Source organism: Dama dama, chromosome 9 (assembly GCF_033118175.1).
Source record: "Dama dama isolate Ldn47 chromosome 9, ASM3311817v1, whole genome shotgun sequence".
Lineage (NCBI taxonomy): Eukaryota > Metazoa > Chordata > Mammalia > Artiodactyla > Cervidae > Dama > Dama dama.
Genome location: NC_083689.1, coordinates 71,357,460 through 71,375,000, shown reverse-complemented (window position 1 = coordinate 71,375,000; position 17,541 = coordinate 71,357,460). Strand labels below are relative to the sequence as shown.

General features: G+C 33.0%; 1 protein-coding gene across 2 annotated transcripts in view; it reads left to right on the top strand.

The window, feature by feature from the left end:
- Positions 1 to 16,629, top strand: part of CLINT1 (clathrin interactor 1) — a 56,729-nt gene extending 40,100 nt beyond the window's left edge. The window contains exons 8-12 of one of the 2 annotated variants that reach the window (XM_061151846.1): positions 2,042 to 2,111; positions 8,550 to 8,624; positions 11,974 to 12,266; positions 13,797 to 13,947; positions 14,906 to 16,629. In XM_061151846.1, coding sequence (XP_061007829.1) covers positions 2,042 to 2,111; positions 8,550 to 8,624; positions 11,974 to 12,266; positions 13,797 to 13,947; positions 14,906 to 15,252 — 936 coding nt within the window. In that variant the 3' untranslated portion in view covers positions 15,253 to 16,629. Of the gene's footprint in view, positions 1 to 2,041; positions 2,112 to 8,549; positions 8,625 to 11,973; positions 12,267 to 13,742; positions 13,948 to 14,905 lie in introns of both variants that reach the window. The other variant, XM_061151845.1, reaches the window with a different exon arrangement.
- Positions 16,630 to 17,541: the final 912 nt, after the last annotated feature.

The window sequence follows — 17,541 nt, the reverse complement described above, 5'->3', positions numbered from 1 at the left end:
TAATTATAGATCATCTGGCATATATTATTCAGTCATTAATAATAAGAAATCTCTTTGGAGGAAGAAACCTGTCCAGTTGCTAAATGATTATCTATGCACTTTCTGTGAAAAATAGTAATGACACTCACTCTTGGTTCATTTGGGAAAAGTTGTGAAAGAATGTAGTGCCTTTATTTCCTGCTAGACACTACCACTGATACCAAGTGCCAGATTCATTAAGGAAAACATGGTAGTGTTTGGAAGTTGTAAGAAATGACAGTGTGTATATATGACAAGTTGATATATAGGGGAAATGCTCTTGTTTAATACAGGGATGGTGCCTGTGATGGGAGGTTAGTTTGCTTTGTGGTCAGTATTGATCAGTAGCAGCATTACTTCATGTACTGTCATCACTTTTTTTTCCACCAAAGAAATGAAATCCACTTGCCAGATACCTGACTGCAAGCTAGACTTTTGGGCAGAAATCTGCCAAAGAGGGAGGTTTACCCTGAAAGGCTAAATAGTAGTTTTGTTACTGTACCCCTACTAGTGTTCTTCCAGTTTGTATCTTCTCATCAAATGTAGCCTACAGAAAATATTTTGCTAATGTATTCTGTGAATTGCAGGTGGCTCTAAAAATAAAGCTAGTCCTACTTAGTGGCAAGAACTGTGTCAACTTTTCCCAAATATTTTCTGGTGTTTCCCTCATATTATATTGTCCTTTTTATAGATTTGATGAAAACCTCAAAATTCAAAATTATAACTAAACTTTAGTTGCAGTTAAAAGGGGGAAATGGCACTGTTATTTCTTTGTGGTCTTAGCTTTCCCCTGCTATGAATACAGTTAGTTTACTGATGACTCTCTAAGATTTGGTAGTCATAATTAAAACCCAAATACATGATGGTTGTCACATGGAGAATTCATTTAAGGTTGCACGTATATTTTTTTTAAACAATAAACTGAAACTTTTTTCATCTTAAAGGATTTTAAATATCAATTTGTTGTACAGCCTGAGTGTATGTCACACCAAAAATATTTTATATTTGTAGTATAAGCTTTTTGACTTTCTTTTACTGCCGAACAGATGTCTTGAACTCTGAAGTTCTTGAAAAGTTACTCAACCACTTCAGATATCTTTCAATCTCAAGACCTTTTTGAACCACAGTATACAGTGTTTTAATCTTCAAACCTCAAATTAACATGCCTACTTAATTTACAGTATGTCCCTGTTGCCAGCACTTTTGTTGTAATTTAGTGTGTTTGTATTGAACATATTGGACCTATTATTAGAGTGTTTAGGACTATGGAGAAGAGAGAAATTACATTACAACTCTAGGCCCACAGTTTCATTTGGAAACTAAATATAAAACATATGTCAAGCTATATCAAACCAATATAGAATTATACTGACAAACATGATATACAGACAGTGTTGCTAAACTTCACAGAATCTTAAAATTTTAGAGTTGGATAGGATCTTGGCCTCCAATCCAGATCTCAGACGTTCTTACACATTGAAATTACCAAGGGAGCTTTGTAAGACATTACAGACCAGGATCCCACCCTGGGCAATTATGATTCAGCATATTGTGATGAACTGGGCATATGTATGTATATGTATGTGTGTGTGTGTGTGTGTGTGTGTGTGTGTGTGTGTATAAAATATATGTGTGTGTGTGTATGTGTGTACGCTTCTCAAATGATTCTGTGTTAATATTTGCGTGGGATCTGGAAGGTATGTTTTTTCGTAGTGAAATACAGTAAGAAAAGAATTGAGAAAGTAACCCAGGAGTAGTGGACATGCCAAACTCATCTGATTTCCTAAAAGAAAGGAGTTAGGGGAAAGAGGAGTGTGGATAAGTTAGCAACAGAATTACTTAAAAATATCTCTTTAAAGGGATTCAAGTTCACTTTTCTTTTTTCAGTAAAGGAAATCTACCTTTATTCAGATAATTATAGGTTTTTGTGTCTAAGTTGAGAATTAGAGATGAGTAGAGCAGATTTTTTTTTAAATAGTAGAAATTTGTTTCCTAAGCTTATTAGTTCTGTATGTGTTTCCAGACTTCAGTGCCTAGCAGCAAGTCATCTGGTGACCTTGTCGATCTGTTTGATGGCACCAGCCAAGCAACAGGTAAGCTTTGACATCGGCTTTTTGTTGGTTTCAGAGTAAATTTTTTTTAATGGTAAATAAGAGATGGAATGAAAATTTTTAAAAAATTTTTCTTACAGTAGATTTACTTTTAAAGTGAAATTAATAAGCCTTAAGCATTTTTTAGGAGGAAATATTTAATTGCCTAAAATAAGGAAAATGAGTACTTAAGTATTTGATAATTCAGTAATCTCTCAATTTCCTTAGAACTGAGTATTTGGGGTCCCTTTGCTTTCTCTATAAGTGAAATATACTGCTCTTCTCATTTCACTGTCTTTTCATATTCTGAAATTAACCATGCCTAGAGTTCATTTACACTTTTTGTTCATTTATTCAGTAAACATTTATTGAATCAGACACTGGCCTGGGTGCTTGAACATTGATATAATGCTTAGTAAAGAGTCGCAAATAGTTACAGATATACAGAGGAAAGGCGCATTCTGTGAAAGTGTGTAACTACCTTACATATTTTAAGAGGGCTATATATCAAAAGAATAATAGTCCATTCATCATGATTTTCTCACAGAGAAGTTCAATGATTTCTTCAATTTGATTTCTAATGTGTGGTAGTTTTTTTTTTTTTTTTTACTTATCCCCTATAAGTTGTTTTCAAGAAAATTGGTATTTTAGAGTTGCATTTGAGGATTGTGGAGTCATAATAAACTACTATAAGTCAAAGTAGCTTAATAAATAAAACTTTGTTTAAAGTTCATTTCACATTAAAATATAACTGGCAAGATAGGCATAGAAATAATGTCAAAGTAAATCTGTTGTTTCTAGTGTGTAATGATTTTTCGAAACTTATTTTAAAATTTACATTAGAGTTTAAGTGGACATTTATGATGAAAATTATTTCTCACTGATAGTTTACTACATGTGATTAATTTATTTTAATAATTTATAGTGGGATTATTTTCTCCCACTCCTTAACCTACTACCATAAAATTAATTCTGAGATTGGGTGTTAACTTACTAGGGTGTCTGGTTCAAACCAATTTCTGAGATTCTTCAATTCGCAGTCTCTTTTTCTATAACTGTTCCTAAAATTATTCTTTAAACTCTGTTGAACTGTCATGCCCAAAGTTACAAACAACCACATTAGTTGTTTAACAATTTATGCGCTGTGTTTTTGTATGCTGAAGATTTTAACTGTAGTATTAACTGGTAGTTAGCATGTAATCATATAATAGAGACTTAGTGTCACAGAATTTTGGACTTCCTGGTATGAAATATTTAAGAGCCCCTTTGATGCATCTGTGGAAAGTTTCAATGGAGCAATCAGAGAAGAATTAACTAGGAAGGTCAGATGAGTGAATCTAACTTTTCTTTGGTGTTATCAGGATTGCTTTGAACAGAGAGAATTACTAAATACCAACATGCTTCCTTTGCTTGGCAAGAAACCTTTGAGTAGTTTTTCTTTTCCAGTGCTAACAGTACATTGACTAATTAAATAGAAGTAGCAGTTAATATTAATACAGTAATTGAGACAAAGTCTGAATGAAATCTGAAATATTTCTTGTCTTAAATTTTTATTTTAATATTTTCTAAAAACCATCTGATAGTGGGTTGACAACCTAATTATTTTTTACAGTTCTCTCCTATTTGAAACTGTTTAACCAGTTTGTGCAGAACCCCCTCCATTCAGTAAGATGAATTTCATTACCATGAAATTCTATTTAAATATTTTTAGTAGTAAAACATTTTAAATTGAATTCAGAAGTGGAAAAAAAATTGTATTTTAAATCTATAACACCTATATGTGAGAGTCTTAAAGAATCTACTATACGAGCATTGCTGTTTGGCATGCCATTTGGGTGTCATTTACCAGATGTGACTATGTTTATAATGGTGCCATCATGCAAGTAATATGGGCATGAACTGTAAACCTAAGCAGATATGACTTCTGTACCACTCACCAGAAAAATGTCTCCTTGGAGAAAATGGATTTTCTTTTTTTATGTGTGGTTACATCCTTCTTGTTAGCATCTTTAGAAGTATATGTGGTAAAATCATTGTGGAATATCAACCAAGTTTAAAAATACACATATGAAACCCATTTATCAAGATTTATTTGAGACCGTCTTGATAAATATCCCACTCTGGTGATGTTCTTTTAAGGTCTGTACTCAAATGATATTTTGATGACTTTTATGTATAGTATATTTACTGTATTTAGAAAATAAGCCAATTACAAATATAATGCCAAGAATCATTCTGTTTCATTTTTTAGTATATCTTGTCCTAAAAGTTTACATTGTCTCCTTTGTCCCTTTTGTAATTAATGAATTTAGGTCTTGATTAACATATTACTCTCTTAAGTTATTTCTAGTACAATTAATGACGTTGAAGAGAAAATAGAAAGACTTTACAAAGCTTGCAATATGTTTTGAATTTTAAAAGTATATGAGATTAACATACATCAAATCAAAAATCTTCACTATATATACATTTGAACCTGTTGCGCTGTATCTAGTTAGTTAGTTGAGGATATTTACATGGATATGAACTACCTTGTTATAGCCAAGTTACTGGTTGTTACAAACCAATTTAAATATTAGAATTCTATGGGAGTTGTCTCTAGTTTAAACCAAGTTTACTAAAAATAAAGTGTTTTACCATATTCTGTTTTCACTAATTAAAAGTAATGTATGCTCATTTTAGAAATTTTATGGAAAAAAGTGATTCACTGTAACTGCGATAAAGTTAACTGTTAATAATTGAGGTGAATATTCTTATATTTTCTATATAATCAAGTCAGTATACTTAAGCATTATCTTTCAAATCTTTTTCAGGCTTCTTAGATAAAGATTTTTATTATTATTACAATTTTTGTAATTTCTTTTTCACTTAAAATCACATGACCATTCCTTAACGATAGTTGATTTGCAGACCTTTAATTCCTTTATAATCTTAACATTATCTAAATATGCTGTAATTTACTTGACTGGTCAGCATCTTATTTTTTGGACATTAGGTTTTGTTTCCAAACTTTTCTGTGTTATAAGAGTAGTGAAATGATATCTTTGAAAATATTGCATTTTGGTAAGGAGAAAAATAATATTTCATATTATTTTGCATGTGTTTGATGACTGAATTTGAAACTCTTCATGTTTTATATGCCAGTTGTAACTTGTCTGTTCATTTCCTTTGTCCTTTTTTTTTTTTTTTAATGGAGTTGTTTATCCTTATTTTTTTAAAAAACTTATTTATATTAGTTATCATATTCATAATTTTTTGCATTTTCATTTTGTATTTATTAAAATTCTTCTTGCAAAAGTTTTCATAATATAATCTAGATTAAATTCTTTGTTAAAGAAAATGTTCATTTGTAGTTAAAGCACTGTCTAGTTCAGCTATGTTTTTTCTGTTCACAGTATTGCTTTGGAAATACATGTTCCCAGCTGGTGACTGTAAATAACCTCCTTCTGCCCTGAAAAGGCAGATGGAAATGGTTCATTTATAATGACACCTCTCATGTGGGAATCTTGAAGGATAGCTCTTATTGTGAAATTTAGCAGTCTTCCCCATGCAGCAATTTTTGGTAGATTATTCTTATTTAAATTCCCTTAGATAGATGTTATCTAGAAAAATGCTTAAATATAGAAATTTTGTTAAATTTAAGCATTGGTATGCATAACATCACTCATATAGGTATGGATAGTCCCTTCTCGGAGTGAGAAACTTTTCTAAATGAAATAAGAGATTTTTAATTTCTGAGATAGTTTCCAAAGTTGAGGATCACATTATGTAAAACATAAGTAGAAACACAATCTGCAGTATTTCAAAAGATGGAGAAAAGTTAAATCCCTTTCAAGGAAAGGTGGCTTCTATATGTAAAATATTTATATGTGTGTTTCTACTCTTTCCCTTCCAGTGTTCTTAAATTAGTCATATTTGAAATTAAATTCCCTATAGTATGGTTGGAGAAAATAATAATATTTGCTGTAGACACATTATGAACAGAGTATAATTTTAGTTTAGGTGTTAGAAGGTAGAGCAGTAGAATAACTAAAATAGATTCTCACTTGAAATCTTAAATTCAGGATGTGACAAAAATAAAATATGTCACCAGTGTGAAGTTACGATTTCACGTTATTCAGTGCTTTTCTTCACAGCATGAATTTTCTTTGTAGCCTGGACTGGATAAGATTTGAAAATCCCTGACTTATTTGGCATAATAAATTACATATTGATATCTATTCACTGCTTAGATGAAGAAAATGAAAATAATCCCCAGTTTTCCTTCTTTTAATAATCCCTTAATGCTATAATAAAAGATTATCTTTCTGTTACCTAACTGTATGTACTTGGATCATATGTGCTTGTTTATATAGTTTAAAAATATAGCTCACTGATCTTTTGTAACCATCATCTTTTATATATATTATGACATATGTACCTTTAGAGAGAAATCATTGTGATATTTATCTTTGGATAGAGCAAAAGTAGACATGTGCGCTGTAATTGTTGCTCGGAGTAGAGAACCTTGGCCTTCACGGAAGTTAGTTCATGGTGAATGGGTATATATGTGAATATGTGCATCTGTTATGAGGTGAAGAAATGAGGAATTCGTTAGACCTGCTGATAGTTGACTATAGTAAATGTGCACTAAAAAGAAATACCAAGTATACATGTATCAGAAACTGATTTGTTCCCTTTATTACTGCTGGCCATTTATTAAGAAGGGGCGATGGTTCTAGTTTAATTAACCCAGTTGAGTGTAGCAGATGGGGCAGAGTGTCTTGCAGTGATAAGACAATTCAGAAATGGCACCAGATGTTGGAAGCTGTCCCTTGTGGTGTTTGAGTGCAGCCCAGATGTTCCAGTCCCACCTGGCTAGTTTCTAAGCACTGCAGGCTAAGCAGCTGTGATGTAACCTATATAATGTTCACATAACACTAAAAGCACTATAATTGAACTGCTGCTCTAAATTTCTAAGGTTGTGACTCTTTTAAGAGGTGAAATCTTTAAGGACAAACAAAAAACAAGGACAGCTATTTAAGGTTTTAGATCCGTTGACTATTGCTATTTCCTTGGTAACTGAATTGAGAAGTGGAATATAAAATTTAACAATGTTACTGTTCAAATTATAGATAAAAGTAAATATTCTTACTTAGGAAGTGTTTACAAGTGAAAATTTGTATGAGAACGTGATGTTATGCAAGCAGAGATTGACCTGTAGCCTTACGATTTGAATCTCATCTCTTTAGAAACACCAGTCTGGAAGTAGCAAAAAGCTACTGTTTTTTCAAATATTAAAAATGCAAGTATTTGCAAGTAAATAGTAGGAGAAAAAAAGTCCACCTAAATCATTGCATTCATTCTTTTTCCTATAGTTATTAAAACTGACTTCTATGCAGATCAACTTCAAGTTTGGTTTTTTCCTGTTTCTATTTTTTTAAATGTCAAGCTGCAGAAAATGTTGTCACATTTTCTTTCTCTTTCTAGTTCTTTTTTTTTTTCTTATTATACACTGTTTGAGAGAGAATTACAAGCATTGTGACATTTTACCCTAAAATACTTGAGTGTATGTCTCCTTACAACAAGGACATTTTCCATCATAATCATAATATAATGATCATATTTCTGGAATTTAACATTAAAACAGTGTAACTGTATAATAGACCATATTCACATTTCCCTGGTATCTCAATTACATCATTTCATGAATTTCCTTTACTTGTCATGTTCCTTTAGGCTTCTTTAATCTGGTGTGGTCCCAGTCATTTTTGTCTTTTATGATGACATGTTCTGAAAAGTCTGGAGAGTTGTTTTGCAGAATGTCCCTCAGTTTGTATTTGTCTGATTTATTCCTCATGATTGGATTCTGGTTAAATATTTTGGGAAAGACTTTCTACATTGGTGATGATCTCTTTTTTTAGTCCCTTACATTAGAAGGCCTATGAGTACTATTTTCTCCAATTATTAGTGACATTAAGTTTGAGCACCTGACATTGTTTAAGATGGTATCCATCTAATTTCTGCATTGTAAAAATAGCTTCATCCCTTTTTATTTATAAATAATCTGTAGGGTGATGATTTGAGAATATCATCTTATTATCTTATTACCCAGAAACATGTTTCCCAGGTTTTAGCATCCATTGAAGATTCTTATAAAGGGTGTGATTAGCCAGATAAACTGTATGCCTACATTAGGTTTGTGAAGTATAAGTAAGGGATAACTTTAATAACAGTTGTATCAACCAGTAGATATAGAACTGAGGATGTTAGAGAGTCAGTGATAGCTTAAAGGGAACATGGTGGCATAAAAAGCTAGATCAGCTAACTAGCTTTTATGATAGGTCTTGGGGTCTAATATAGTGAGTAATTTTTGAGTACTGTGCTAAAATAGCTTCCTAATAAAACTGCTATCAATTGTGCTGTGGTCCTAACAATTTTTCCCTCATATTTAATTTCTAGGAGGCTCAGCTGATTTATTTGGAGGATTTGCTGACTTTGGCTCAGCTGCTGCTTCAGGCAACTTCCCTTCCCAAGGTATGATATGATTTGACTGGCCAGAAATCTAGAGGCAGTGAAAAGGTTACCAAAACAGCTCTTCCCCACCCTATTCCCTATCTGCTTCTTTTGGCCATTTTCCTACTTGTAGTATTTGCAATTCCCAATTATCAAAGAATTTATTCACAAAGGTATTGTATTAGGCTAGTAACCTAAATGTGCCCAATGAATTAATTTCATTGCAAACTACTCAGGTACACCTAAATAAAATTCTCCTCACTCATAAGTGACTCTTCTTTAGTTTTCTTTGGATGGAGGAAGTGGATGGGGGTAGGTGGGCAGGAGTGTGAATAAATATAAATCTCATCTTAGCAAAAGAAAATATTAATGATTTTCTTGAATGAATTTCAGGGACATTGGAATTGGGCAGACTATTTTGCCAAAATTCATTTCTTTGAAATTTAGGTATCTTAAAAGAATTTTTATGAAAAATAACTGAACTTCATTTTGACATATCCTTGAATGTGAGGAAAATAAAACTTCCGCATTCCGTGTTAGTTAAATAAGAAATTTTGAAATACCCTAGATTTGCTGTGATCCATTCACAGTATTTGTAAAGATCAAATCATTATGTTGTCTACCTGAAACTAACAGAATGTTACATATCAATTAGACCCTCAATTTTTTTTTTAATGGCAAAAAAGTGCTAACATCTAAGCAAAATACAGACTTAAACATCGTGGATTGAGTGAAGGGCTTGTATTTTTCCCCTTTTTTATTAATATGTTTTATCTGCCTCTGCCATATACTTTATTATGTGAGCCTCCACCTTTCTAAGATTGGGAATAATGCTTCTTGTCATGGTTCTTTATAATGTCTATAGAAATGTGTAAAATGGAGTCTTAAGTTCTTTATTAAGTGTCTCTTAGGTTGTAAAGTGTTGGTTCTAATGTTTGTTGTTTCTATAAAATCTGGTCAGTCTCAAATTTGAGAGATAAGATAAAAATTTACATATAGAAATCATAAACATGAGGTGAGGCAAGGAGAAAATATTTAACTTAGTCTTATTTTAAGTAGAGTTGTATGTCCCCATTATTAATTGGATTAAAATTTATATTTAGTAACAGCTACTTTAGGTTTGTGAGGATTTAGGAAGAAAGTTGCATAGTTTTTAATGTGAGTTGGGTTATTTGGACAACTTGTATAAATTCCAAGTATTTCCCAGAAATTAGCATTGTGGAGTGATGCAGTGCTTCATTTTAAAAGTGTTAACTATGACTTCTAAACGTTAATACCTTACTTTAGGCAAATCAAAGTGGAAAATAAACATTGCCCCAGTTTTACAGGCTGCTTGTGTAATTCTCAAAAGTTTTTATGTATATAAAGTTGCCTACTATGCAAATAATTCAAATATGTTAATGTTGGTAAGTGATGCATCTCTTCATCTGTATGCATGTGATTAATATAACCTGATCACCATTACGCAAGGGGCTGAAACTGTTGCAGCAATGATTAATCATTTCTGAACAATATATGCCTCACTAGAAATCTCTTCCTCTCATGATTAATCATTTCAGATAAAGTTTTCAGAAGGGGCAACACATTTTGCCCCAGTTTCCATTCTTACTCTGTTTTCTAGATCAGGCAGATAGAAAATCAGCATACAGTTTACCTTTATCCAGCAGATGTCCTTAAATTAATTTAAATTGTTTAATATATAGAACTAATTGTAAAACTCTTAATTCAGTCGTTTTTGTAAAGAAGATCAAAGACATGTTTTAGCAAAACCCTGAGGTAATGAATATTAGCCCAGTTCTTACATTAAATTGTTGGTAGAGCTTGGGGTTTCTAATGAATTATTTTCTCTTTTGAGGGTGCTTATAATATAATATGGTAATAGAAGAATATAATTGTAAAAGACTTAATGTTATTGTTCTCTTTTGATATTCAGCATAATGAGATACAGTATTGTAGTGGTTGCTTACCTTTTAGGCTAGACAAAATGTATTTCCAAGTTGTAAGTGAAGATAGAAAGCAAAGAAATGGTGTTAATTAACTTGGAACTGCATACTATTCGCTTTCAGATGACAGTTTACATGTAGCTCTTTCTTCACCTTTGCTTTTTTCAACTTCCATTAATTCATATGTATCTATTTGTCCCTTGAAGTAAGGTTTGTTTATTTTGTATAGACTAATTAAAAAAATTTTTTTTAAGTATAACTTGACTTTATTGTGTTCTAAATACTTAATATTGTATGCAGAATTTATAGAAACTTGACTTATACTTTCATATGGCATGCCTGAAGGAAAGAGTGACACTTGAGCTCACCTCTGTCTTTTCACAATTAATCCAAAGTAACAATAACAAACCTTAAATGGCATTTACTATATATTAAGTTATTTAATCTTCTCAACTTAGATTTTTAAAAAAGTAAGGCACAGGGAGCTTGCCTGGCTGTCCAGTGGTTAAGACTCTGCGCTTCCACTGCAGGGGGCACAGGTTCAATCCAAAGGTAAGGCACAGAGAAGATTAAGTAGGGCCACACAGCCAGTTAGGGACAGAGTCCATTCTCTTAAATATGTCAGTCTATTAATTAATCTATTAATTTTTATATTATTAAATACATTAAATTCTTAAACTTACTATACTTTGAAGCATAGTGATAGTTTTGTTCCTTTTTAAAAAAATAGTAGCATGAGTTCCCCTCGTAAGACTTGCCCCACTTTTTAACTTAAATAGATTAAACAGTTCCATTTGAAGTGAGCAGTTTTCTAAGGTTATGATATCATAGCTCCCTGTAGCCTCTGTATTGTAAGTGGAAGCATGGCCAAATGGGTGAGAACTTCTTACAGAAATTTACTAGTCCTACTCTTAATTTTGTTGCATTTTTGTTTCATTTTTTAATGAATTTGGGGTTTTATTTCCATGAGATGGTATAAATCATAGCTTGTTTTCTCTTTGACCCTTTCTAAATAATGAATGAACCCTCCCAGCAAAAGGTTTAACCAGTTTATTAGAGTTTTGTTCTTGTTTTGAGGGGAGCTCAGGCTAGTTCGTATTAATTTAGGTAGAAACATAGTTGATATGCATGCTTAGGTTGAAGGAAAGTTTTGGTTTCTGTCATTTCTTGGTGTCACCTTAGACCTGCCAATGGCCAGAGATGGATTTTACTTTATATGTGGAAGTTTTTATTTTTTCTTTGCCACCTTGTTAAGTAACACTCATGGAATATTCATGAGAAAAAATAACATCCAGACGGAGATGGTACCTACAGATGCTAATTTGGATGGACACAGATCAGCTCTAATTTGTTTCAGTTGGTAGATTGTTACATTTGTTCTGGGCATTTCAGAAACTTTCTTACCCTTATCATTCTTTCTTTCTCAGTAACAGCAACAAGTGGGAATGGAGACTTCGGTGACTGGAGTGCCTTCAACCAAGCCCCATCAGTCCCTGCTGCTGCCAGTGGCGAGCTCTTCGGCAGTGCCTCACAGCCAGCTGTAGAGCTTGTCAGTAGCTCACAACCAGCTTTAGGCCCACCTCCAGCTGCCTCAAATTCTTCAGACCTGTTTGATCTTATGGGCTCATCGCAGGCAACCATGACATCTTCCCAGAGCATGAATTTCTCCATGATGAGCACCAACACTGTAGGGCTGGGCTTGCCCATGTCAAGATCACAGGTGAGTGACCTGCCTCCCTTGGGAATGGTAATTCATCATTTTTGAAGTGCCGTGACTAATCTAATGGAAGATGAGCATAAAACAGAAAAATAAGTATGGGATACATAGATTACTTTTGTACATTGCATTTACCTTATGCCCTTTCCCCTGGAATAGTCATTTGGTTCTCCAGGGCAAGGCTTTCTCACCCATCTGGCTGTCCATGCAAAGCCAAGTGTGATGCCTTGCACAGAGGAGGCATTTGCTGAAAATTTTATTGAACAAATAATTGGTATTTAATAGTTTAAAAAAGTTTTCAAGAAGAAGGAATAGAGATATATTGCTAATATAGAAGATTATTCTCTAAAATAATGTTCTTCCCTATTCTGGGCCTCCTATACATTATATAATGTTTAAATAGGCTTTCAACTCTCATAAAGAAAAACAACTGAATAGGAACTTTTTAATCCACTTCTAAAAATTAAATCTAAATCACCTAATACTCATTTAGAATTCAAACAAGTGCATATTTGTCTGAGTTGTACCAGGAACTTGCTATTTTTGACTCAGGCTATTCAGAATATTTGCTTATGATGCTAATTATTCACTTGAATGTGTAGATTATCTTCTTCAGGGTGTTAGGATGAAGGAAGAGACGGAAGAAACAGAAAGGTGACTGATCTGTATAATAGATATTAGACCTACTATTAAAAACAAAGGACATAAAAGCCATACCAGTACCATTAAATTGAACTGAACAAACCCAAGCTAGTTTATAATAAGCGTTTCTTTCGTACGGTCTCATCATAAAGCCAGTCTACTTATTTACAATCTTAATTGCATCTTTGTTGTGATTCTTTGCATTGGTCCGTTTTAAATTATTCCTCCTCCTCCTATTTCTTTCCCTTTTTCTGTCCTTGTTGCAGTTATTCTGGTAGTAATTACCAAGTACCTCTGCTGCTTTTTCCTGAATTTCTCCTCCTGAATTGGTCCATATTATAGCAAGTTCCACTAGTGTTGCTCACTTTAGGCAATAGAAATGTACATGGAGCAAGGATATATCAGTTGGGTTTTCTGGAGTATAATTTGCTGTCTTGATGGTTTTGCTTTTTTCTTTTTTTAGCATAAGAACTTATACCCTGAATCCCATTTTGTAAGAATAAATTTCCACTTGTATATTTCCTTAAAGTTGTACCAACTTGAAGTTAGGAGTTACCTTGAGATGGTGGCTTCTAGACTTGGGGTGATGGGAGGATAATTGTTAATGTAAATATCTTAGTTTTTTCTCCAGATATGATTTGAACTTCAGAGGAATATTATGGGAGGCTAGTGGTACAGGAAGGGTATTGAAGACCTTAATATAGAACATTAAAAGTTTCATAAGTTTATTACAAAGTCTAGTATATATCAGTATTTGGAGTTACTATGATTAAATTGCCATTTGATAATCTTTATAGATAAGACACTTAATTTTTAGAGCATTTTTCTATTTTCCAGCCTTTGCAAAATGTTAGCACAGTGCTGCAGAAGCCTAATCCTCTCTATAATCAGAATACAGATATGGTCCAGAAGTCAGTCAGCAAAACCCTGCCCTCTACTTGGTCTGACCCCAGTGTAAACATCAGCCTGGACAACTTACTACCTGGTATGCAGCCTTCCAAACCCCAGCAGCCATCACTCAATACCATGATTCAACAACAGAGTAAGTTACTGCAAGAGATCCATTTGTTTTTGTACTTGTAATCCTTTGCCCTTATGCCAGGACTACTTCAAAACGTACTGAAGTCAGCCTTGTGTTCACGTTAAGACTTTTTTCACATACGACCTGGTATCTCTCCTGCCACATTAAATTGCTTTGTATTCTGGTCTTAGCATGATAACACTTATTGTATGATGGTGAGTTTTGGGAGCCTGATCCCTGAAATAAAAAATACTGTTTTTAACATAGGCAGATATGTCAAGGAAACAAAACTCATCTGAACTCCATAATCCAGGGATAATCACCATTAATTGATATTTCTTCTCACATACCATCTTTGCTAACTGCATTTTTAATGCTTGAGAGCATTATGTCTATACTTTATTTCTTGGAGTTCACATTCAACATTAAATTGTTGTTTTTTTCTATGTTGAATATTCTTAAGAAAGTATGATTTTTGAATCTTTATAGTTATCCATCATATTACTGTGCAGTTCCTCTATTTCCATTGTTTCCAGCTTTCTGCTATAAATAACTCCATGATTTTGTGTAAATCTTTGTACCTGTGATTTTTTTCCCTTAGTAAGATGTTCTAAAAATAGAGCAAGTCAAAGGATAAAACCTTTTTAAAGGTTTTGTTACACAATAGCTCTTGACAACTTGTTAGGTTGGATTCAATAATAGATTTTATAGGAGTGATTTTAAATTGCCTGATGTTTTCCCCCCAGGCCATTCTTACTATTTCTACATCTTAGGGAAACCAGAGCTGACAGCCACTGAATATTTCTCAAGAGTAATCAATACAAGTTAATTGACAATTGACTTCTTTTATAAAATCACTATGAAGTAATTTTATTGGGGCTTACAAGTATTGATGGTCAGGAAGATTGTATTATTTTTCTGCTCTATAAATCTAAGAATTCAGAATGGTAAAGTTCTTTTGTCTGTCTTCTTCTGTTAGATATGCAACAGCCTATGAATATGATGACCCAAAGTTTCGGAGCTGTAAACCTCAGTTCTCCATCGAACATGCTTCCTGTCCGGCCTCAAACTAATCCTTTGATGGGGGGACCCATGCCTATGAGCATGCCCAATGTGATGACTGGCACCATGGGAATGGCCCCTCTTGGAAATAGTCCAATGATGAACCAGAGCATGATGGGCATGAATATGAACATAGGGATGTCAACTACAGGGATGGGCCTGACAGGCACAATGGGAATGGGCATGCCCAACTTAGCCATGACTTCTGGAACTGTGCAACCCAAGCAAGATGCCTTTGCAAATTTCGCCAACTTTAGCAAATAAGAGAATATAAAGGAACAGATTGAGTGAAGGATTTTTAGCGGTGTAGATAGGTGATGTTGGGATGGAAAATGCTAATCAATTCCCCTTTCTTTTATCAGTTAATTAAAATAAACCTACATTAAGAGCCAAAAAGGCTGTTTGATAAAAGTGAAATGTCTAGTATTTTAGATGGCCAGGCAAGGACACTTCAGATGAGGCAGTCTGAAACATTTTTCCAGTGAGACCACAAATGGGGTAGTGAGATCGTTGAAAGCCTTTATAAATTGAAGAGCCAATTTTAATATCATAATATGTGGGAAGACTAGAATAGGGCTGAATAAATGTGTTTGAATCTCTAATTTTATACTTTTCTTTTCCTGAAGAACTTGATTTTTCTGTCCCTGAATCACCTTGTCACAATTGGGTCTGTTCCTTTTACTACCACTCTTGAGTCCATATATGAAATCATTAAAGTTGGATGATCAGTTTTTTATAAAAATATATATTTTTGTCCAAAAAAGGCATACTTATGTGATTATGGCTAAATCAAAGGTAACTGGAATGTATATACTTTTGCTAATGTTCCAACAACACTGCTATTATACTATCCAAATTTTTATTGTAACAAAACCTCTAAACCTCTTTAAGCAATTGGTGACAGATATGGGACTTTTCCCATTTCTTCTGCTATAATTATCCTGTGCAGAACTAGAAAAAATATTTTTGGGGGGACTGCTCTATGGTTTCCTTTAAAAGAAAAAAAACCTCCAGTATTTTTGTTTTTAGCAGTCATTATTTACACTTTGCAGTGATTAACTTGGCAAGACTTCCCTTCCATGGTTATCCCTGTAGCCACCGAGTAATAGTCAGGAACAGTCAAAAGAGAAAAATATTTATTTTTTTTGGTGTCTTTTAAAAAAAAATTGAAAAGGTGAAAATTCATTAAGACCTTAAATATAAATGTAAGAACTCAACAATGTTGGCTTTTAGATTTTATACAGTATTGTTTTGTTTTGGTTTTGAGTGTATATAATATGGCATTAGCAATATGGTTCCAATAGAGGCAAGTTAAATATCTATATTATTAAAGGAGACCTGTAGCAGTCAAAGATTTTATTGATTTAATGCAAATAAAGGAAATTAATTAAAATGTTTTTGTTTTCTTGCTGTAATTCTGCATTAAGCTCACATGAAAATCATGATTCTAGAGTTTGGAATGCAAAATTGTTTCACCCTCAAGCTGGGAATATTTTTTAAAATGAATACTATAATATAGGTATCAAATTATTACCTCTCCACTTTGTGTTGAAATTTTTTAAATTAAATTGATGAAACTTTGTTTCCATTGTATTCATAAAGTTCTGTTATACATAACATTAAAATGTTCATTAAAATCAATGTTGAACTGCTTTTTCTTTCATTATGTTAGACATCTGAGACCGTTTGGGGAAAAAATAATTATAATTTGGGTAAAGTAATTTTTATAAATAATTTAAAATTATTTAATGACTTCTCTATTCCTTCCTATCAGACTCTACTGTTAGGAATTAAAAATGAAGCAGCAAAGATATCCTGACCCGCTCCATTTTTGCTAATGTTCCATCTACAACATTTCTAATTAGGCAGAAATTCATGTACTTCTGCTAAGCAGTAATGAAAAGTGATTCATTTGCTGAATAAGATATGAGAGAGAGTGTAATTAGCTGACTGTGGTTTTTAATCTTTCAACAATTCAATGTGTTTAAATTAGTTTCAAAGAATAGGAGCTTTCAAGTGCTGTTACTTCAGAGCAATCAAACCGGGCTCTGGGAGCAGCATGGAGAGTATCTTCACTGATATTTGAAATCTGTAATCATGAATTTTTTCTTTAAATTGAGAAGTATAGCATCACCTTCTCAAATATATACGGTCCTTAAAAGAAATAGTTTGTTTCTAAACTTTTGTGTTTAAAAAAATTTTTTAATAAAACTGAGATTTATCTCAAGCATTTTCTGTACTATGGCTTCTTCCAGTGTTGTATTTCTGAAGACAGAAGTGAGCCCCTACCTCAGTTATTACTGTGTCTCAACATACAGTTTGCTGTTTTACTAATAGTTTTTGTTTCAGAGCCCATGAAAGGAAAACAAAACTTGCCTCATTGGGGTTCCATTCAGTTTATTTTTATTTATCAATTTATCTCTGAATATCTGCTTAATATTTGGGGGAGTGAAGGAGAATTCGTTCTTGTTCTTGCATTTTACATACACTTGTGTGACTCTCCACTGCCGTTCCAGACTCACTTTTTTCACTCTTCAGATGTTTTTCTTCTCT